The sequence below is a fragment of the Balearica regulorum genome, chromosome 1 (assembly GCF_011004875.1).
Source record: "Balearica regulorum gibbericeps isolate bBalReg1 chromosome 1, bBalReg1.pri, whole genome shotgun sequence".
Taxonomy (NCBI): Eukaryota; Metazoa; Chordata; class Aves; order Gruiformes; family Gruidae; genus Balearica; species Balearica regulorum.
Window position 1 is genome coordinate 135595867 of NC_046184.1, and position 23051 is coordinate 135618917.

General features: G+C 44.0%; 1 protein-coding gene and 1 long non-coding RNA gene across 5 annotated transcripts in view; both read left to right on the forward strand.

Annotated features, from left to right (window-relative positions):
• Window positions 1–2588: 2588 nt before the first annotated feature.
• On the forward strand, window positions 2589–5711 carry LOC142605172 (uncharacterized). The gene is made up of 2 exons (XR_012838903.1): window positions 2589–3282; window positions 5568–5711. It is a non-coding gene; the product is annotated as an uncharacterized LOC142605172 (long non-coding RNA).
• Window positions 5712–15562: 9851 nt separating this feature from the next.
• Window positions 15563–23051, forward strand: part of GPM6B (glycoprotein M6B) — a 110530-nt gene continuing 103041 nt past the window's right edge. Inside the window, exon 1 of one of the 4 annotated variants that reach the window (XM_075776130.1) lies at window positions 15563–16057. In XM_075776130.1, the coding sequence (XP_075632245.1) occupies window positions 16054–16057 (4 nt within the window). In that variant the 5' untranslated portion in view covers window positions 15563–16053. The remainder of the gene's footprint in view (window positions 16058–23051) is intronic. The other 3 variants (XM_075776112.1, XM_075776138.1, XM_075776153.1) reach the window with 3 other exon arrangements.

The following is a 23051-nucleotide window of genomic DNA, read 5'->3' on the forward strand; positions in this document are numbered from 1 at the left end:
GAGTGTTGACAGGACTTTCACAGGAATGCCAGTCAATACCACGCACACATGGTATGGTACAAAATGAATAGGAGGGTTGTTGTACCCACTGGGGGAAAACCTCGTCCCAGATGCACGTGCGTAGATGTCTCTGTTCCTATTTGAAATGTTTCCAGTGTGGTGCTGATGTCTGCCCCATGCAGTACAGTACAGAAGAAAACAAGGATGGGTAGAACTGGGCTATTCTTACTTTTTCAACCGAATTCCCAGTTCTTGGCTGTGGTTGTTTCTGCACCCAACTGGTTCTGCTAGCAAAAGCAGAAATTCTAGTCTCCAAAAGTATTTCTAGAGACCTCATACAAGACAGACATTGAATTCCTTTCCTACTTCAGATGAAACATATGATAAATTTCCTCGTGTTTGGTTCTTTTAACTGTTTCTAAGAGGGTTTGATATGTTTCATGAGGTTGGAAGTAGAGAGAACTGGATGAAATGTTCCCTAGGAATTACGTACTAAGGTCTGAAAGGGAGGAACACAGTGCTGCAGACTTAGAGTTGCTGCCAAATAATCTCTGTACTGCTCCTGAATTTCAGGGGATGGGCTGTTGCTGGTAGTTGGCCAGATGTCCCATTTTGCTGGTAGTTCAGTGGAACTTGAAGATTTTGTGTTGCAGTTCTTTTACTCCATTTCCTGTGTCATTTTACATTTCTAAGAGCTATCTCTCATAAAAACGTGACCATGGAAGCAATGCAACTGGATCTCAGAAATGCCTGTTCAGTTAGAATCTCTGTAACATTCACCTTTCTTGCACATATGTATTATGGTGCAATCCTCAAACACGGGACCATGTACACTTTCCCTTCCCCCCCCCCCCCCAATATGATGTTAGGCCAGCCTCTTGACTAGAACACAACTGTGATCCTGTAAACTTGAGTCTTCCTTGTCCAGAATGTTGCACCTTTGCTTTCAGTTATGCCAGCTCCTTGTACATTCTTGCCCAAAGGGAATTCTTCCCTTGCTGGTGGTGCTGTTTCTCATGAGCTTTTTCCCAGCTGCAGTAGGAGTTATACCCTGAAGTCACCAATACAAGTTGTCATACAATTAGTCTTAATTTCAGAAACTGTCTTCCATATTTGCTACATGCAAATATGCAAATCAGTCTCATCTTCAGAAGAAGAGTTTGTGATTGGTTGAAAACACTTTGAAGATTGGAGAAAAATGGCAGTAGGTCTTTCTTATTGAAAGCATTCTGAAAAGAAATTTTAAAAACCTCTCAGAACTGGCACAGAATGAATTTAACATACAAATGAAGCAATGACCTCTATGTTTCCTACTGAAAGAAAAACTGCTTACTCTTGTGCATTGGGGACATTGTCAAGAACACTCGTCCTTTTAGAATTATTTCCCCATAAAGCAGTTGACAGTTTAGTATGCCTGTGTATACTAAGAGCGGAGATTAAACAGTTTGGTGAGCATAACTTTTCTTTTAATCAACCTTATTGGTAAGTATTCATCCTTTTTGATGGTGCTCTTGTATAATGGGTAGCTGCAAACATCTCCTGCTTAGAAGAAGCTTTAATAAAAAGTAACCTAAATTTCAGAAGCAGCCTTTGTGAAGGATAAACACATATATAATCCATATGCATTTGTTCACTCATGTCTTTTTGCAAAAGCTTTTCATTCATTATATGAAATATATTTCAAATATTGGCATCTTCATCTCTTGTTGCATTAATAGGAGTCCAACTCTTTGAATAGAAATTGAGAAAAGCAAGATGCTTTGATTCAGCTGCTTAAATTTGGATTTTAAGTATGATTTTTGGCATACTGGTCTGAATATTTTGGCTGGAAGAATTACAGAGGGGCCAAGATCATTGCCCAAAATGTGAAATACAGTCTGTCAAAAGGAAACATCCAGAACCCTGTTTTCCTTCTGGTTTCTGAAAAGCATAAGTTACTGGGGAATAGACTATTTGATAAATAATACATTTATGCTGTGACAAAATTCTGTCTTCATGTTTGTGTGCTAATTCATCAACCATCTGCCCTGTCTAACCTGCTCTACTGTCTCCTGTGATCCTGCCTGGATAGTCCAAAGGAAAGAGATTCTTACGGGCTTTCTCCTAGGTAGAACAGCAGCCTGTGAGGGAGTCTCAGCTGCTCCTGAAGGGTGGTTATAACTCAAGTATGAAGTTGAAGGCCTCACATCCCTTCGTATATTCTTAGATAGCTGGAATTGCTGAGCTGGTACGCAGAGGCATGTGCAGTGGAGCTCTGGGTGGGTAGGTGATAGACCGTGACGTTGCTATTCAGGTCTTCTCTTGGAGACCTGGCTATTGTAGCAGAAGAATTGCTTGGACGCTGTCCAGTCTTTGAAGTAGGTGAGTGCACATGCATCAACTTCTGCTATTAATTTCGGTGGGGCAGGAGCAGTGCAGAAGTCTTGCTCCACTTACAAAAGTGGAGAAAGACTTTCTCGTCTTGAGCTTTGAGTGTGTAATTGAGATTCCCTGTGGATGGATTTTATTAATTACACAGTCACGGAAGGATGTTCTGCCCTTTAATCATGAATCATTTTCTTCTAAGAAAGCGAGCAGAGTAAGTGAGAACATACGTAGTTTTTACAAAGAAAATATTTTTCAGCCTAATGATGCCAATCCCACTGCTGGTTTCCTAAACTACACTGAGATCTTTTGCCTACAAAGCCTTTCGAAAAGCTAGAATACACAAAACTGGTACCCGCCCTGTTCACAGCCATCCAAAAGAAATACCTTTGTGGAGAGGGATGAAAAAAGTGGAAAGGATTGGTAGGAGTTTTTTCCAAATACAGTTCAGAGTGGTCCTCCTTAATTTTTAGACTTTGTTTTAAATAAAAGGAACAGTTTACCAAAATCTGGGTTTAATAAAAATGTGAGGCAAAAGTCTATCGGGGCTATTAAAAATTGAGTGACACCACTGTCTTGGGATGTCCCTGAGCTGCACCTTACTGGAAGCTGGGAAGGGGTAACAAAATATTACTTTATTCATGGAATTTTCTTGTACTGTCTGCTAGACAGCTGCCACTGGGTGATGGCATAGGAAGCTAACTAGACCTCTGATCTGTTTATAGCCATTTTTAGAATCTTTCCACATGCTTATACTGAAGATCAAGATTGAAATAATCGGTCCTGAGGTTCAGCTTTCGGCTATCCCATGCATCCTTTTTCCTAGGTACAGAAATCACCACTGTGGCTCAACTCCACCAAAGTTTACTGCCGTTGAGGTCTGCCAGCAGCTCTTCATTGCACGATCACTCCCTCACTGTAAGTCAAAAGGAGTCAAGTTGCCTACTGCTGAGATGTTTAATGTAACCCAGTTCATTTGTAGAGAAAAGGATTAAGGGAACCACTCGCACAATTTGATGAGCAGATCGATGGAGGTGGCAAACTCCATAGGCATGAGCATTCATAAGGCAACATTGCCACCTCTAGAAGAGAATGTATGAGCACATTTTCATAGTACTCAGTCTTCAAGGATTTTTCCTGCTTTGGTATAAAAACAATCCCTTTACATTTCTTTTATCAGGCATGTTAGCCAGCTTTCTCTTATCACAAAACATCTAGGAAAGTGTGTGTTTATTTTCCTTGCTGAACACAGAAGGTAACACTCATTTTGGGCAAACCCACAGAAGAGTTTATTTCAATTACTAATGATTTTTTTTTCATTTTTTACACCTTCTGTGTAAAAGTTAGTGTCTTGAATTTGCAAGTTTGCAGATACTGTGCCAAGGAGCGTACTTGCACAATTCAGGTTCATACCCTTTGCTTTGGTGTGAGCTGTAGCAGGAATGGGATGACCAAGATTCAGTCAGCCCTTTCCGTCTAGACATGTATGAGCATCCAGCAAGAAAAATTCCGTGCCTTGTATTTCATTAATTTTGGTTCTTACATAGCTAAGTATTGTTCCCATCCTTTGCACTGGACAGGAAAAGATCTTCTGAGTCATCATGTCTAGTTTTTGCTACCTCCAGCAACCACATCATCTAATCCATTTCAGAAACTAATTAGGCTCCGCTTTAAAACAAATTCCGTTTCCTGTCACCCTCACTTCTGCTAGTTAAGATTGCATGGCTCACTGCTTACTTGCAAAGCATAATAAAATACCAAGGCTGCCCGAAGTTTAAGTTGTCCTTTGTCAGAGAGCTCCAAAAATTAAAGTGTGGATACAGATTATGTATCTTTGGGTTTGTTTGTATTAATTATGGTACTAGAATATCCTCCCCCTGGACAGAAGGAAAGAAATTACTGTTGTGACAGAAGTAAATGAAGTATGTTTTTACTTAAGAAATAATTTATCAAAGGCCACGCTTCTGGTCTGTAGTATATTCCATGGATTAGTTGAGTAATAACCAAAAGCTCCCATCCCACTGTCCTTTCCTGCGAAGTGGTGAGGTTGAGCTAAAACTTCAGCCAGTTATGCTGCAATGCACTCGAAACACAAATTTTGATGAGTTGCTCAAAACAGAATAATCCTTACATGACTGCAGAATATAAATCTGAAATGGACTGTAAACCAAAAGCAATTAAAAAAAAAAAAAAAAGCATTACATAATTATTACATCTGGGAAGATGGTAATACTTATGACTTTTTAACAATTTTCTATATATCTGTTGAATTTACGATTTCCAGTAACGCCAGATCACGCTGCGCTAGAGACAAAGTATTGGTTATACTGAGTCTTCCTGAGCATAAGACTTTCTCATTTGTACCACTGTGCCACGGAGCTGTCTCAGCAGTGCCACAGCTGGGTTGTGGTCCTGTTTGGTGTCACCGTCCTGGGCATTCGAGGGGTACATGTGAATCCTTGGCACCTCCTCTGACAAGCCCCGCAGGTGGTCCTCATTACGTTACCTTTTTTTGCTGGCCATTGAACTCAGAACATGCAAGCCGTACTGCCCGTTTTGAGGCTTGCTCTTGCTCTGAAAGCCACGATGCTGAGTGCGTGATGTGTGTGACATGACCGGGTGCCATGGCAGCAGGTCATGATATCATAAATGCCAGATGATTAATTCATTTCAGGGACACACCAGAAAGAACAGCTGCATTGTGCTGCAGAAAGTCCTTACTCCAGAACTGCTCTCCTCTACCAGCAAAGAAAATAAAGAAAAATGCTGACAAAATAAGTGCTTAGTGCTCCCTCCTTTGCTTGTCTGTTGAGCAGATCCCTCTTCAGGTCATCAGCAGCTCCAGTGTGAGAGCATAAACATGTATCTCTGGAGTGCAAGTCTGTAGAGGACTTTTAAAGACATTAGTTATTTGCCCTTCACAAGTGTGTTTTACTACGCAGACCCGCTCTAGGAAGATGTCCTACACTTTCCCTGACAACAGCAGTTAAATCTTGTTTGGAAGGGGAAGAAGAGCTGCCTTACTGCAGTCTCTTCCTTTCCATAGCTCTTTTAGTCTACAGTGTTACTTGTGTTATTCAAGTCTAGCAAAATGAAATCTGTTTCTATAGCATGGCTATAGCTAAAGCTTTTTTTGTGATAAATACATTGATAATTATTAACTGCACTAATGGCTTGTGTTACATTGTGGAAACTCATTCCAGGCATAGCCTGCAGTGTGGCAGTCCCTGTCAGCGAAACAGAATTGTTCGCTTCAGTCCAAGAAGATACCACATCCTACTGGAATAAAACATACCAACAGTTTATATTGTTGAAACTTTAAAATACCATATTAAAAACCAGTAATTGAACAATTTTGTTCTGCTAGTATAATTTCCTTCATGCCAGGCTTTTGAAGTGTGAAATGATGTAAAACCGCTATGATGCTAGAAAACATACAGCAGAATCTCACATACAATGCAGATTTATTTTTTTTAGTAGGGTGCCAAAAATTATTATAATAATAATTGTAAAGAAAAAATGTCCAAAAAAATTGTGTAGGGTTTGCTGATTTTTTAATCTTATTTTAACTTCCTGGTTTCCAGAAATAAAATTTGAGGGGATTTTTTTATACTCCTTAGTGGAGCAACCTTTAAAATGCTGAACGGCTTAGCAACCTCGCTTTGCAGGGCTTGAAATAACATCTGAATGCATACTGAATGTAGGAAAAACGCCTCCACTGCCTCTCCCACTGCTGCCATCCCCACAAAGCTACCTGGAATTAAATGGCTATGCACTGTGATGCATTTTTATGGCAATGTTGGTCATACTTCAGATCTCTGAGGATCCAGCTGAGCAGTTTCCAGGGTTTCTCTTTCCTCAGTCATTTTCAGTCCACCTATGCTCTCTTCCTGCTCTCTCATCTTCTTTTTCACAGAGGCTCCTACCTAGCTTGTATCCTTTCAGCCCAACACACGCTCTTCTGCAGCCTGATTCTGCGCTGTCATCTCTCAGCTCCTACACTCCACCTCCCACACGTAGGGCATGAAATGTTGCCTGGACACTCAGTAGGCAGCAGAGCAAATCAGAAGGACTAAGCTAGATGACCAGAAAAAAAGTCAGTGCCTCTGGCACCATAAATGCTGAAAGCAGAAAGTACCGAGACCCCACAGCGTTGTCCCCAAGGTGTCGGTGGCCGAGGGAAGATCACTCTCTCCTCTTTTCCTAACTGAACCACAAAACTTCCTCGCTGCTGTGCAAGCGGTGGGAAGGGTGTCACTGCCAGTTCCTCTCTCCCCACTCTGGGTAGGCTCCAATCAATCATCCACAGTAAATATTCCCACTTCTCTTAACTACCAACCAAAGCCTTTCTAAAGTTGCAGTGCAATGAAACCACCACGATCCTGTTGAGCACCAGGGGAAGCTTTTGTACGACTTTCCCCTAGTGGGAGGAACAATTACTGGATACAGAGCCTGGACTTCACAATCCATCTGGTTAATTTATAGTGTATCTGAGCAGTACATCTCTGTCAACTCCCATCTCTCCGACGACAAGGCGTAACTGTAATTTAGGAGCTCAGCCATCTGAAAGACCAACCAGGCAACTATGATCTATTCCCACCCAGCACATGAGGACATTGCTAAGGCAGTTTCTGAACTTGAGAAAGATTTTCTCTCTTTCTTTCTTTTTTCAGCCCTCTTTGCCACCTGGCATCCAGTTTTCTATTTTTCCAGCGGGCATTGCTTCAGCTCAGCATGATCCTTCGGAGGAGGAGCAGTAGCCTATTTAGAGCTTAAAACACAGAGAGACTTACTGGCTGGAACCCCAGAGAACAACCTAACAAGAGGCTGATGAGGGCACTTAGCCAAATCATCTCCAAAACACTACTGTTAAAAGAACCTGATATGCATGTTAAGTAAATATCAAATATGCAAAACCCAGCACATGTAACATGCAGATAATAGCATAAGGTAATGGGCCCTATCTCCAAATAAATAACAGTACTTTCGCAACCACAGGCAGTTCCAGTATTTTCTCTTCACTATCAGCGTCCTCTGAATGGGTCGTATCTATAATATAATAAAACTCCCACAGGCTCCAAGCAGGACTAGGATTTAGTGTTAAACCCTGGCTAAAACTAGGGGAAGAAATTTCTCTTGCACACAAACAGGCAAAAACTCTAGAATAAATGTGATCTGGGAAGGGATTATATAAAGGTGTTGATAATTTCATTTGCATATAAAATAATAACAACAAGAACGGAAGCTAAATTATCCCACATATACAGAAACCCTGGGTGTTCAGGATTGGCTACTCATTATTCTCTTCTCATATAAAGCAATTCAGTCTGCAGCTGCATTTCTCTCTTACAAATCCAATTCAATCAAGAGAACCGAAACATCATTAGCAAACCCACTGATTTATCCACCAGTAAAGTGCTGATACAGGCTTCTATTCCTGCTGCTAATAAATTCTCGACATAGCAGTGTTTGCTGCCTCTCGGGATCTCCCATTATTCTAATGGCTACAGGTTTCTAACTTTACTGCTGGAATTTTTAAGCCTGAAAATCTGTAATAGCAGGGTCCAAAGCCTGTGGGAGTCATAGGAAAGAAAGGACACAAGCCCAGAACATGTACCCAGTCGCTACAGAGATGTGGCTACATGGAACTGCAGGTGAAGCAGCAGCTGGTGCCCTAAAAACTGCTGTAGTAAAACCTTTTTTTTTTTCCTTTCTGAAAGATAACCATTGTCTCCTGGTTTGCTCATCACTTCCTCTCCCCATTTCCCTCAGTGGGGTTGCCTCCAGGGTCTTGCTTCCCTCTCTGTACCTTTCCCTGCCTCCTGCTTAGTTTGTTGCCTTAATTACCAGCTCGCCAGGCTCGTTCACCTCTGCTCCAGCCTCTCTTCTGCTGAAATGTAGCAGCTGTGAAGACCAAAGATAGGTGTTGTCTCCTGTCCCTCGTGCACATACTCTCCCACCAGGGTTCCAGGCAGTTACCTCTGAGCTCATCACAGCATCATCCCGTTGCTGCTTTCATATGCATGAGCCCTTACACACTATGTCAAGGCCTGGGCACATGCTTCTGCGTCCTTTTCAACAGGGAAGGCCTAAGGGCTGCTAGAAGTGCCATTGCCTTTTGGGAATAATTTCCCAAGCTGCAGTTTCCAGAACTTCTTTAATGGTCCTGGGTCATTTTGTCTACCAGGCTCATGTGATGTTTGGTTTCCCTGTGTCCCTTTCATCTTTTAAACACAAAGAAGTTATTACCTTGGAATATGAGAGGTCAGAATTAATGTTCTAGGCTATATGGCAGCTACGAAACGCTTGAGTTTGGACTGAACTTAATAATAAATAAAAAAGTACAAAAAGTAAGAATCCAAATCCACCTATGACAGTAGCCCATGTTTCATGTAGCTTTAATAAAAAGTTTTATTACATTCCTCTCTTGGAATGGTATTATTTTTCTACTTGCTGAACATGATATCCAAGATAACAAGAGTCTAAAAAAAGAGATTTTTGTTTAAAAAACACAGGCTCTCCAATCTATCTTATGTATGCTATAAAGGAAAGATAAAATGATTACTAATGTAAGATGCTCAACACTTTCATTTATTTACTTTCATCTCTCCTAATTGGAGAATGGAAATATATGGGTGATCAGTGTGTTCTGCTTTTTTATTTTTAATTATATGCTCAAGCATTTGCAAAACTTCAGCGTCTGGACTGAAAATAGGAGAATGCTTGTGTTTAGAATAGCTGCTTGGAATTTTTTAAGAAAAAAGCCACCATGTTTATTAGTCTAGGGAATGAGATGTTAAACTAATCTTCCAAAATGAAGATTTAATGTCAAACATCATCTCGTCGTTATTTTTCAAGTTCCTCAGTTGCATTCATCCCGGTTGGGCTTTCCTGGAGGGCTCTCATTCATCCGACCAGAGTGGCTTGTGCTTTTTTATTCCTGAATGTCACATTTCTGGCAGGTCGAATATGTTTGGCTTTCTGTGAAGTCAGAAAGAAGCGAAGCGTTTCCGTGATGCCAGCAGACCTAAAGCCACACCTTCCTTCCAAAACCCCTCCTCACAGAGCTGCTGGAGGACTCCCTTGTGTCTTAATCCCATTTCCATCATCTACCAGTGCAGACCCCGCAGGGTCACCCCAGGCGCCGTGGCTGCCACAGCCCAGGACGCCCGTTCGTTCTCTGCAGCCTGTCTGCACCATGCTGCTCCGCAGTTGGGCACGCCGAGCGAGTTACACCGCTGCCGAGTTACCGAGTCATTCCCACCTTTTCTCCAACACATTGCATTTTTTGCCACAAAACACAACTCTGAGTATAGCCATTTGCTAGAACGGGACTGTGCGAAGCGTGAAGAGCAGTACAGAAGCAATAAAACATAGTGCGTGGGAATAGGGAACGAGAGGAAACCCCAACACAAAACCCAAACTAGCATTTTTAAATGTATATTAGTAGAAAACTAAAGCTGGGTAGCCCATTATGAGTGAATTTAACTCAGCTTTATGACACAGTTTAAGTCTTACGCACCATTTATGTTTACAGACCAGAATTAAAACCTTCTGTAATAAGTTATGAGCTTGTGCCTATTGACAGAAGTGAAAAAATGAGAACTAAAATGAAATCAGCTGGCTGTTACTCAGCCTCCGCTGCCCAACTGGATCAGGCAAAGTGTTAAAATGAGTCCTGCAATTTTCCTTCCCAGCTCTTCGAGTCTGATTTTCAGTTTGCAAAAAAAAAAAGGCACCTGAGAATGTTCTTAAATGCGCTCTGTGCCTGCCATCAAAAGAGTTTTCTCCTTTGGAAAAAGAGAGCGAGCCTTGTCTCAAAATGTACTTTTGCCAGGAATTCTGTCCTGATTAGGCTGCCTTGGAGCACTTTCTTGGGTGGGTGCCATACTGAAGTTATTGGATGTCAGCCATGTGTTCAACACTCTTAAAATAAAGTCTATTCCCTTAATTTGCAACTCAACATAAAACTTAGGTTAAGTCCATTGATACCGCTGGAGGGTGGGGCTAACATACACATGTATGCAATTATTTTCAGGATGTTGCAATGAGTACATATACGCTCCCACAGAAGTTGCTCTGAAGTTGAATACTAATGTTCCTTGGGTATGCATTTTGCCCCTGTCTGGTTTCTTCATTTGCAAATTATTCCACATTCAAATCTCCCCACTGGTACTCATGAAAATCTTGGATAATCCATACATTTGAGTCAGCTCCTCCTAAAGACACTAGGCTGGCCTCTCCAGCCCACCCCATTGTACCCCACAATAGGAACTTAGCAAAGCACTTCAGTAAATGCTTATATCCAAGCCTGCTAGGCTGAACCCATCATCTCTGACCAAAACCAAGTGCATTTTTGAGCCTAAATGTTTTAGAATAAGGCATGTGGAAGAATGCCTTCACCAGGATCATTTTACCATGACTCGCATAGCAGGAGGTAAGACTTTTCTCTCCCTCACTTGGAGAAAGGGTAGTCAGCATTTCTCATCCATATTTCACAGATCTATCGAGGAGGATGAAACGAGGTGGGCTGCATAGGGAAGGAATACTGACTTGTATTTTTTCTGTATAACAGACATCTGTTTTCAGAGGTGTTAGTTTACTCTTTCACTCGCAAGCTTTCCGCTCTGTATAATGCTTTACTGAGACCATCCACGCTCTTCCAGACCTCCTATTATCTCCTACATGGTTCCCTACCAGGTGTGGGTTACCTGCGTGGCGTGCAGCGAGAGAAAGGCACGGAAACAAGTGTGTGTATCTGGAATAAAAACAGCTAATACCATTCCCTTCCCTCTCGTCTACCCCCAGACTTGGATCTCTCATGGACACTCACAGAATATCCACATGCCTAAGTGCAAAATACTGTGCTTAAGGTAATGTTCCTTATGTAGAGCTAAGTGAAACATGGTTCTTTAGTTGCCAGAGGTCCTAATCTAAACATTAATCCTTTGTTTTCAGTTATATCTTCTAATTATTTTTTTTGTACCTTTAAAATCACAAAGTGACATTGGTTATTCCACAAGTGACTTGGGGTATATGGAACAGAGATGAATCTATCTTTTAACACTGAAGATGTATTTAGTACTGCGTAATTAACACCAAGATGGTAATCACTAATTTTCAGATAAAATTAACTATGGTTCATTGGGGAAAATTATGCATTCTGTTGAATATATAATTATATCTATTCTAAAGCAATCACTGCTCATATTTACATATTGAGAAACGGTTGCTGGAAATATGACCTACTTGGTAATAAGAAACAGTTTTGGTTTTGAAGAATATTTATTCCTTACACTATCATGCCCAAATGTTAAATTCCAGGAGGAGTATCTACATGCTGGCTAAACTATATCAAATTACTTCTCAATTTTTTATCTTTTCCTTTCTCTCTTTTCCCCCAGACTACATAGTACCAATGATCTGAACAATTTTGTTCAGCATTTTGCTGGATGAACTTTGCAAACAGCTCTCTGCAGTGAGCACGAAGAAGGGGTTTTGGTAGCAGCAGTTGGAGTCTAAAGCGGATCAGCTTCACATAAAAGGTACGAACAACATAGGAGAGCATGAGTCATTCCCCTTAATCTACACTGAGATGCTGAGTTCAAAACACAGAAAGGTCACCTCTTCTTTGCACGCAGATGGCAGTACAAAGTGATCCCATTGTCATCTTATTTCTCTTTAACATGCATGGGCTCTGTAACGCCACTTTGAATGGAAGATCACATGGGAGAGAAAAACCCCAGCGTGCCTCGACTCTAAGTGGAATCACAGAAGCTCAGGACAGAGATGATGGATGAACCCCCTTGAGAAAGGCCACAGAGAACACTCACTGCAACTAAAATCAGATTTTGTCACTTCTGATTCCCTTAAATCTAAAATACACTTCTGTTAACATTGAAAGGGAGGCTGTTTTATGAGTCCCTGATTTGATAAGGTTTCGGAGAGTCGCAAGATTTTTGCAAAATCAAGCATGGGAGTGGCACCCCATACGCTCATTCTAGTTCTCTGGAAACTGGCAATGACTGCTACCCACTGACACTGCCTGTGTAGTAGTCAGAAGAAGTAATATTCACGATTAACCATTAGCTTCACTATTAGGGGAGGAAGCCATAGGAAGGGGGCTCATATACAGCCAATGGTAGGACACGGTGTGAACTGAGAACCCACCAAAGCAGGCGTCCCACTAGAACGTCTTTTTATTAAACCACTGTCTTTAATGCAAGTAAACGTTTAGTCAAAGCTAAAACATTAAGTGGATTTTACTTTTAATTGGAAAGGTTTCTGTCTAGTGCAATCTGCCTAGTTAGACAGCCTGAGGAAAGACGGTAGGAGTGGAAAACAGAGATGAGCAAACAGGCAGCAGCATCTACCACACTGTTCCATCCACCAAGAAAATAGGGATTTGTTTTAGAGCTAGGATGGTCTCCAGTGAAGAAGTGGGGAGACAGATGGAGTCTGGTAAATTAAGACAAAAAAATGCAACCAGCCTTCATTTGCTCTCAAAATCTGTTTCACTACTGCTTGCTGGAAATGGTGAAATGTATGGTGAAATATGGAGCTTCAGACTAATACTGTGCCCTCAGTTACAACTGATGAGACCCTCCCTTTCAATCTTACCTCTCGCTGACTGATCTTGATATTGAGGCTTTGCTTCCATTTTCTTCTGCAAATCAGATGGCCTCTTTAAAACGTCTCCAGAGAAGAACGCACTGCTCCAGACTAGGTTAGGAGATACACCAAGCATATTGCTACAGGGAATGAAAGTGTTTCTTGAAATACCTGGTATTATCACACTAGCATTAGGATAACACTACAAATAGAGTAATGTATCCAGGTTGTTACCCAAGCTATAGAAAAGCTTTCAAGCACCCAAGGTAGACAATAAATGGCATTAATCAATTCAGAATTCTAACCTTCCCCTTCTCTTTTATAGACCAAATTTGCAACACCACCAGGTCATGTTATAATCCCTTGATGCCGAGATTGTCCGGATCAATCTGGCTTCCAGCATAATTTACAGCAGGCCTTCAGCACTACCCTGCTGCTACCAGCTACAGCACCCAAGGAGCCTTTCAGCTATGGAGATTCTCTGAAATGCTGCACACTCCAACCTTTTTCCTTTCCGATATGTACTAGGGAAAAGAATAAGAGCATGGGCCAGAACCCAGTCGTAAGCCTTTCCCAACTAGGCAAGTACCTGTTTCTTAGTTCTGAAATGAAATCTGTTAGTTTCTACTATTCCTAGTAGAACTTCCAGCTATGTATTCCTGCCTCCTTGACCTCATTTGAGTATTGTAATCTCCTTCTGCTGAAGGAACCGAAACTTCTGACATCAGCCCTGTCAACTTCTCTCTTCACTTGTCAGACACTTGGTATCTGTGAGTGGAAATCCCCATTGACTGCTGAGCCATAACCAATATTTGGACAGCTGTTCTTTGCTTTACTCTTTGGAGAGGAAAACGACCAATGTTTCTGAGGATGACAGAAAGTTAATAAAGGACAGCGAGTCCCTCCTCTCACCGCATATGTGGTAATATGGACAACTCCCTCTGCACTACCATAGGAACGTCTGCCCCATACTTTGGTGCAAGTATGTAAACCCAATCCAGACAGCACTGACCATGTTGACCAACTTCCCTTGAGCAACTAGTCCCACAGATTTCAATGATGCAAAGTTACCCATAAGGACAAGCGCAGTCAGAATCAGGGACATATTTTTCAGCTGATCCTAATATGAATCAAGGAGTATGCTGCAAGAGCTTCACAGAATATACATTTAACTAAAGAAATTATTTTAAAAAATAAAATGAATTTATACCATCACCAGCACATAGTGCTGCACACAGCGGGGTGCTCTTACCATTTGCCTTCAGTTCCCACCATATTTCAGTGCTGTTTAGTACCACTCTAGTTAAGGGTCATGTGCCATTTACATAATTAATCTAATTTTTCAAAGGTGCGTAGCTCATCTACTTTAATTCCCAGTGGGGACTGGAAGCAGCTTGCTAGTGATCAGCTTCGGTATGAATTTTTTTTCCTATCTATACAAAATGGCTTAATCAATCAATCCGCTTATTACCTCTTAGAGAAGAGGCATTTACTCCCTGATCCCGCAGTGCTTGCGTGGTGTTGGGCCTGTAGTCCTTACTGGAAAAATGTATACGTTCCTTAATCAATGCAAAAGCCTCAGATGATTTTGGCCTGAGAGACTGGGATTTTTCATTTAATGGAAAACAAACCACAGCTTTAACGTTGCAACTTTATACGTGAGCGCAGACACGCTGCTTCTGGAGCAGGGGCCTGAAATTGCAAAGTACAAACTAATATCCCTGAAAATTAGTGTTCACACTTTTGTCACTCCTTTGCCTTCATGTTTCATTAATATGTTCTTAAGCAATCGATCTCATTTAGAGGGGAATAATATGGTTACATAATTTAACAAATCAATTGATTAATAATCATGGGAGAAGCTGAAATATATCCTTATACGCCACATAAATAACAAAATTAGGATACTATTATTGTGACAAAGGCAAAGGAAATGCATGCCAAGTGCCCAAGTAATGTAAATCCGCACAGTCTGATTGGTATTAGTCACTGTAGATGCATTTATTCTGACTAAAGAGCTGGCCTTTGCATCTGAAGCAATCAAATCACTCTGATGGTAGAAGTCCAACTTAGAAAAGCAACTAAACTCTCTTCCATACCCATCATCTGCGTCCGTAAAGGCTTGCTCTTGTGCAACACAATTATTTTTGCCTCCTACATGTCTAGGTATGGAGGGGTTTCACTGGTAAGCTCCTAGCAGAGAAGCCACCCACGCACCCCCAAACTACGCAGGGGTCCCCTTCACTGCTTTCCCCAAGAGCTAAGACACATTTCTCACAGTGTTTAAAGAAATGAGAAGTCACTGCAAGAACAGCCGTGCAAGGTTGTGTGGCTGCAACATCATTCAAGTGGCAGCTACCGCAGTGCCCTGTAACGCTGTGCAGCAGCATTCACAGGTTCGGAAGAGGCAGCGAAAATAAGAATCACATTGTTGAACAGGAATATAGATATTAATGAAGTAACGTTATGTTTGGGTACACAGTGCCCTTGCCATTGTCAGGGAGAAACACTGCGATGCAGACGCCTCTGAAGGTCACAGGTGCCCTTAGCCCCGATTCCCAGGCGAGCACCTGAAGCGGAGAGGGGCAGGGGTCCTGCCTGCCCGGGGTGCTCCTTCCTGGAAGCCTTCTGAGGAGGAACGGTAAAACACCGGAGGAAAACCGGGGCCAACGTAAAAAAGCGAGCCCTAGTTCCAGGGACACCCTGGCACCAAGGCCCCGCGGCGGGGCGGAGGCGGGCGAGGCCGGCGCGGCTGCCCGTCCGCCGCCGGGGCTGTCCCCGCCAGGCCGCGCGGCGGCGCTCCGCCACCCCTGCCCCGCGGCGGGCCGAGCCGGATCGGGCCGGGCCGGGAGCCCCTCGGGCGGCGCAGGCAGGCGGGGCCGTCCCCGCCCCTCTCGCCGCGCCGCAGCTGCTGGAGGCGAGCGGAGCCCGCCAGTGTGTAAGCTGCTGCTGCCGCCGCCGCCGCTGTCCGCCGCGCCTCCCGCCCATCCCGGCGCAGCCCAGCCCATCCCGGCGAGGCACGGCAGAGCGAGCCCCTGCCCTGCTGCCCCCGTACCGCCCAGGCGACGAGATACAGCCATGGGTAAGCGAGCCGGGCTGCGAGGGATCCCCCGCTCCGGAGCCGCAGGGGGAGCCGCGGCTGCGGGGAGGGTGGGAGCGGGGGCAGGTGCGGGGCAGCCCCAGGGCAGCCCCGGGGATCGCGGCGGCCCCGGCCCGGCCTCTTTCGGCGGGGCGGGAAGTTGGCGGGGGGGGGGGGGGGGGGCAGCAGCCTGTTGAGCGGGCCGGGGGCGGCCGTCCCTCTCGCCCCGATGGGGCCGGGCCGCTGCCACAGAAACTGGGCGAGAGCGGGCGCGGGGGTCTCTTGGCCGGCGGGGCAACGGGACCTCACCAGCTGCAGAGCGCTCCCTTCCTTTAAAAATAATTATTAATAGCACTACTACAGAGTCCCGGAGCTATACTTTGTTGGAGGCGGTTGTACGCAGCCGGTTCGGAGTGTGTCTTCTGCCCCGGTCCCGCTGAAGCTGAGGAAAGCGGTGCGGCCGGGGGACTGCGCCGTACGCCGGAGGCAGGGCGGCCGTTGGGGGCCGGAGCGCCTCAGGGCGAGGGGAGCGCGGCGGCCGTTGGCGGCCCCGGCTCTGCCCGCGGGGCTTGGTGCCGCCGCCCGGCGCTGCGGGGCGGCTCGGTCTCGCCTCAGCTTCCCCTCGGGGAAAGCCGGGGCGGAGAGTCTCGCTCAGCCCCTCGGCGCCAAACCCGCGTCCCCTCGGGTGGGGTTGAGTTTTTGCTAGGGCGTGAAGTGTGGTTCGGGAGAGGAGGAATAACCCTGAGGGCCAGGGAGGAGAGTGGACGCGCCTTCTCAAGATGGGAAGTGTTGAGTACGGCTGTGTGCCGGGCATGATGGGTTTCGGTGGGCGTTAGGGCATCCTGTGGGCCATTGAGATAACACAGTGCGCTTTTCCCTCTTGGAGCTCAGGGTCTGAGCGGTGGAGGGAATTGGGCGTCGATGGAAAGTGGCGGCTTCTGTTCCCAAACTTACGGGGAGGGTAGCGCTTGCGTGAGCGTGTTAACGGGAGGAAAAGTAGGGAAGGATGCGTCGTGCACATGGGTCGCTCGGTAGTCAACGCACGTGTTCAGCCTTCACATCCTTTTAGCCTGGGCCTTTCAGCACGGGCTGCTTCCTGGGAGCTTTCCTTTCAACCAACAGTAGAACCAAATGAATTAAGCAGTAATGAAAGTTATGAGGTTTGGAAAAAAAAGATAGAAAAATACAGCTGTATCTTTGGTCCAGTTTGCCAGTGGTGTATTACTGCCCAGAGACTGCAGCTGCTAAAGCAGAGCTCTATCAGTGTGTGCCTGTGTGTTAATATGCACATGCTGATGCTGGCACCATCTCTGGTTTTAATTAAGAAGGAGAAAGGAAAAAAAAAAACCCCAAAAGAAAAAGAATTAATTACTCGACCAAAGCCAAAGGAAGCTGACAGAATTCCTATGCTTGCTACTTTGTTAAATTAATTCGCATCACCTAGTTCCTTAATTTCTAAATGCTTATTAACTGGTTTGTTCCCTAGCCTAGTGAACATCAGACTCCTGTAGTATTACGGTCTTTTTATTAAGCTTTTTTGAAATTTCCAACACCCCTTTCAATGCATGAAACAAACAAACCAGCTGTATTACCAGCACTGTTTTTTGTGTGCGTATTCTGATGCTCACTTTTAAAACTATGCTTTCCCTATGTGAACTTCTGATATGAAATGAAACTGTAAAGTTGATTGCCTCTCCCATGTCTATATCTTAGTATCCTCCTTTTAACATAGACTTTTACTGCCATGGATTGATGTCAAATAAATCTTGGAATGGGGGTGGAAGAGGGAAAGAGAGAAAGGAATATTAAGAAAAGTGTATTCTTTAGATCACAACATCTTATTTTGACAAGGAATAAAATTTATTAGATAACAAATGTAAAATTGTTCTTAAGTGTCTTTGCTGCTAAGTCTATGAAATGGATTTTTCTTCAGTAAATTGAGTTGCTAGGGGTTTGAAACCAAAAAGTTGTGTGAAATCTTTGTGGGTGATTCATCTTGAGGAGAAGCCAATCTTTATTTTAGTCGAAAATCGTAGAAAAACACTAAAGTTAGTCTCACAACTTGTAGACCTGCAACAGTATGCAAAATGCGTGTTTTCTGTCCATATAGAATGTCTTGTCCTGAATGTAACAGTTGGGAAGAGGGGAGTGAAGAATACATTTCTTGAAGATTTTGCTAATAATGATGATAACAGCACAAAACTCCAAAGTCTGTTGACTTCTTTGCTTAGAACTGTTGGATGATCAAGCTGTGCCTGACTGGGTAATGGCGGAGAGGGGACTTCTAGCACAAATTTCAGATGAAATACTTTGAAAAGAAGTCACAAAAAGAAGCCTTTGTCAGCTGGGGATCCAGTCCTTCATGAATACGACGTTTTGTTTATGCCATTGCATAACTGCTGCTTTGGCATTAGGTAGGCTGAGGCTGATGTGACCATCTAACCAGGACTTGTTCGGAGCCTCGGTGCTGTATCAAGCTTCCTGATCCGATGGCAGCAATGTATTTGACCGGTTCTCATTAGCACCGTTTGAATTGGCCTTGCTCACACAAAACTTTTGTGTAGGACTGGTATGCTGAGACTGATTTTTTTTTTTTTTTTTTGGAGGTGCTGAGAGCCCACCATGGCCATTGATGTTCATTGGGCTTTTGGCTCACTCAGCGCTTCTGAAAGTCGGGCACATTGTGCTCAACACCAGTGAGGGTTTGCGTCGGCTGGAGGGTCATCAGTAATAACCAGTGCAGCGCATCTTGTGTGAGAAGACCCACTCGTTGGCGTCTTACGTCGTGGCACATACTCTCCCAAACGTAGCGTCCCATCCAGGAGGTGGGGAGAGGGCTGAATAAACAAAAAATGCAAAAGTGTTTTGTTCCTAAAAGTTTGAAAAGCATGATAGAGTGTGATTTCTTGAGAACTGTGTGTTTTTGTAATTTTACACCTTTTCTTCTTTGTACTTCCCAAACTGTTGCTTTCAAATAAGAGAAGTGGGTGGAGCAGAGTGGGTCCATGTCTTATGTTTTGGTTGGTTGTTTTTTTTAAAAAGAGATACTGAGGAGAGCACTATGCACAAAGAGGGGATGAAATGATGCCTGTCTTCACGCAGATATGTGTCCTGTCTCCCTGCAGTCCCTGTGCAGGAACTGCTGAGTTGCGGAGCCAGCAAACCCAGGAGTTCCCAGGGCCATCAGGCTGTGCCGCTCCTTCACGTCTTCTGCAGCACGTCCAGCTCCCCCACCAGTGCTTGCTCCTGTGTCCCCACAGCTCTTCCCTGCATCCCAGAGCAAACCATCTCTTCGTCGTAGGCAGCAACCTCGGGAGTTCCACCTTAGGGGCTTCTACCACTCATAGAAACGGTCCTTGCTTTTATGTGAAACATGTCCAAAGTAGGTTCAAATATTCCCTGAACCAGGCTTTCTTCTTATAAACAGCTGGGGGCAAATCCTGAAAGAGAATCGCTCCTCTTTCTTTCTATTCAGCTATACACTTTGTTCAGGCAGGAGCTGAAATCTTTTGTGTAACACAGTAATAGTAAAATCTGATTAGTATCAGTCATTAGGGGTGGCTGGATTTCAATTGCCAAGTGGTGTAGTCCATATATTGTTAAATCTTGCACCTCTTAAATATGTTTAACCTTGTTCCTGTAAAAGAAGAAACTAATATTAAGTTTATCTTCTCTTAAAACCTGTGAAATACAAAATTTTATATGGCTGCCCTTCCTCTATCTCCACAACACCTGCTTAGGCTATTAAAAAACAATTTTTCCTTCTCACTGTAATCCTTCTTGTTTGAGAAGGAGGCAGGGGAGAAAATGTGCATTTCGGATACTTCCCAATATCTTAAACAATCTGTGTTTTCACCATATTTACAGATTCTCCCTCTTGCTCTCTTTGTAAGCGTGTGGTTCAGTAATACAGGAAATCTGCCGTCCCATATGTGAGTTATGATATGTCTGATGGATCTTGATACGTTACATTTCAGAAAAATGTACTGGGTCATAGATTACATCCCTGGGAGGGCTGAACTGTGGCAGTGCCTGATTGTCTTTTTCAGAGTGTTTCTAAAATTTCTTAAACCAATTGAAATCTGCAGGTCGCTTTCAGTGTTCAAAGAACTTTAATTATTTTTCTTAAGCCAGGTATCTTTTTTCCAAGTTTACTTCCATGTGTCATTATTCCAGCAGTCGTCATGTTGCAAACATTGTTTTCTAATACTGTATTTTTTCTATAGCCTTTGTTTTTCAAGATGAATGCTGTCTAATCATAGAATGGTTTCGGTTGGAAGGGACCTGTAAAGGTCTTCTAGTCTGACCCCCCTCTCATGGGCAGGGACATCTTTTCACTTGCTCAAAGCCCCGTCCAGCCTAACCTTGAACGCTTCCAGGGATGGGCCATTGCAACTTCTCTGAGCAGTATTTAGTAATATCTAAAGTCGTTACTCTAAAAACAAATAAATCCAAAGTCCACTTCAGGATAAGGTTAAAATAAATTGAAAATAAACCCAGTGAAGCCCACCTTCTGTTATCATTTTTATTCCTCGTGTCATCCCTGTGTGGGTGCGCGTTCTCATAGCGAGGATTTTGTTTTCCCTGAGATATATACAGCTGGTAGAGCCATACGCAGAATCACTGCATGTATTGTCCTTCTGCTGATGGTATTTGGATGTAAATGCGTTGTTATCCTTCTAGAAGTGTGAGAGCATCGTACCCAGTGAAATTTCACTGGGGTAACACATTTGCAGAGGGAGCTGCTGTGGATTGTTACATTACCACACTCCCCACAATGGCCGTTCTTCTGGGGTTTCTCTTCTTTCTGATCTTCCCCATGGGCATCCCACCTGTGCCTGCCCTTCACCCCTCCCCAGACATGCACGGACCTGGTCTCGGTGAATGCATCCCCAGCACCTGCCCGGGCTGTACATCACCTTGCTCCTCCATGCAGCTCCTCGGGCCGTTCCTGCCGGGGACCAAGAGCTTGCATGGAGCCATGGGAGCTGCCTTCCTGCAAGCTGCTTGGGTCCACCTGCAAAAAATTTGAACCCTTTGTGGCACCAGAATGTCGACGCTGTGAAGGATGTATGTATTTGCTTATAGTGTGCTTTTAACATGGGTGCTTTTCACCCTGGAGTGTAGGGTCAAGGCTTGCTCCCAGTGGAACGTATGGCATCTCGATGGGGTGCTGGTCTGGTGGGGTGTGTGGTGGCACGTTTGGGGAGTCATTCTCCAGAGTTCGCTTCGGTGTGCTTGTGGCTGGATTGCTTTGATCCATCCAGGGAAGTCAAAATCCTTTCTGTTCTCCTGACTGGTTCCTTAAAATCCATTTGGGTACGAGTGCCTTTGGGTTTGAGTTGTGGTGAGCAAATGTAAGGAAAGATAGTTTAGTCCCCATGTGGGACATCAAAGACGACTGTATTAAAGTAATGGGTCTCAGCTGAGCCTTGCAGGACTCTGTACAGATGCAGAAGCCTGCACTGGGAGGATTACTGGGTCAATACCCACAACGGGCAAAGGACGAAACAGAGCCATATTGGCTCTTGTCCATCACGTCCATCTTGTAAGGTGGCTTCTTCTAGGTTGTATGCAACGTAGCTTGTGGCCTGGAGGAAGCAGACTCAGCATGACAGTACTGGGGAAGGAATCTGGGTCTCCCGATCCTCTCCCAACTTTTCTTCTGCAGGCAGATGTGAACCTCTGACAGCGGGGGTGCTGGGATGGCTGTGCCTGTCAAAATTCACTGTCACCCCTCCCCTGTAAACACAGTAAGCAGCAGTGGAGGAGAGTTCACCATCCAGTGTAACAAATAGACAGCATCGTATGTACCACTTGGTCTTCCGCTGTTAACTACTTTATGTTGCTGCTCTGTCTTGGTGCTTTGGCAGTCTCACTCTCCATAATTATCTGTCTCTTGGGTTTTAGGCTCAAAAGCTTCGCATGTGGAGTTGCGGCTTGGGAAACATTTACAAGCAACGCAAAGAACTATGAGAATTCAACATCTTTTGTTCTCCTCCTTTTTGAGGCTGTTTCACTAGCAACAATTTCAAAATGTGAATGGAGCTGATGTTTCATTAATAGAAAGATGTGCCTGATACAGAGCTATTGAGTGGTACAAGCCTCAGTGCATTGCTGTGCATTGGTTCTGTGTGTGTTTTATACTTTGATGGCTGAGTTCATGTGATACTTGGAAGTTTTAGCCTAAAGTTATATGTACAGAAAACAACTTTCAGGATTGTGTTTGTACTTGATGTTTAGGTTTGGTTTTGGTTTTTTTTGCCTGGGGGGGGAATAATGTTGAAAAGGACTGTGGTTCAAAGATAGCTGGGACCTGGGTCATGAAGACTGGACTTCTTGAAGTTATGAACTGATTTGGAGTATCCAACATAAGATACAACCTTCGTAATTTTGTGGGGGGTTTTTAATGTTTTATTAAGAGCATAGAGCAATCATTGCATATTGCAGCCTAAAACTGTCTTTGTGTACATTCCTTCAATGCCAATGAAAACACAAGAATTGCCCTGGTCTAAACCATACGTAAATCGGAGTGTGGGATCGCACTGAAGGCAAACAGCAAAACTTGCTCCGTTAGTGGCTCAGGAGTAAGAAAGCAAGCAGCTGTTTTGCCTTCCAGGTGCTGGTTTGTGGGCTGGCAGGCAGAAAGGACACCTTGTGTTAACAATGCAGCTGGTCAGAAGATCCAAAAACCAGAGTAAATGATGGGAGTCCAGCCAGAGGAGGATTACGTTTTGAGTGGTGCGCTGGTTTTCTTAATATTGGAAACATACATTTAGGCTTATTGGCGGTTTTGCTGAGCTGGAGCCGTGGAGCCTGCTGCTGATGGCTAACTGAGGAGGAATGTGTCTCCCTCGTGCTGCCAGCAAGGCACAGCTAACTGGGACTCTCCCATATCTGGGTTTCGTTTTACATGTTAGTCTATGTTTTTGTCAGCTTGCGTGCTAGAAAATTCATTGAAGGTTTTTGGTCCTAATGCTGAGTTACACTCAGTAAA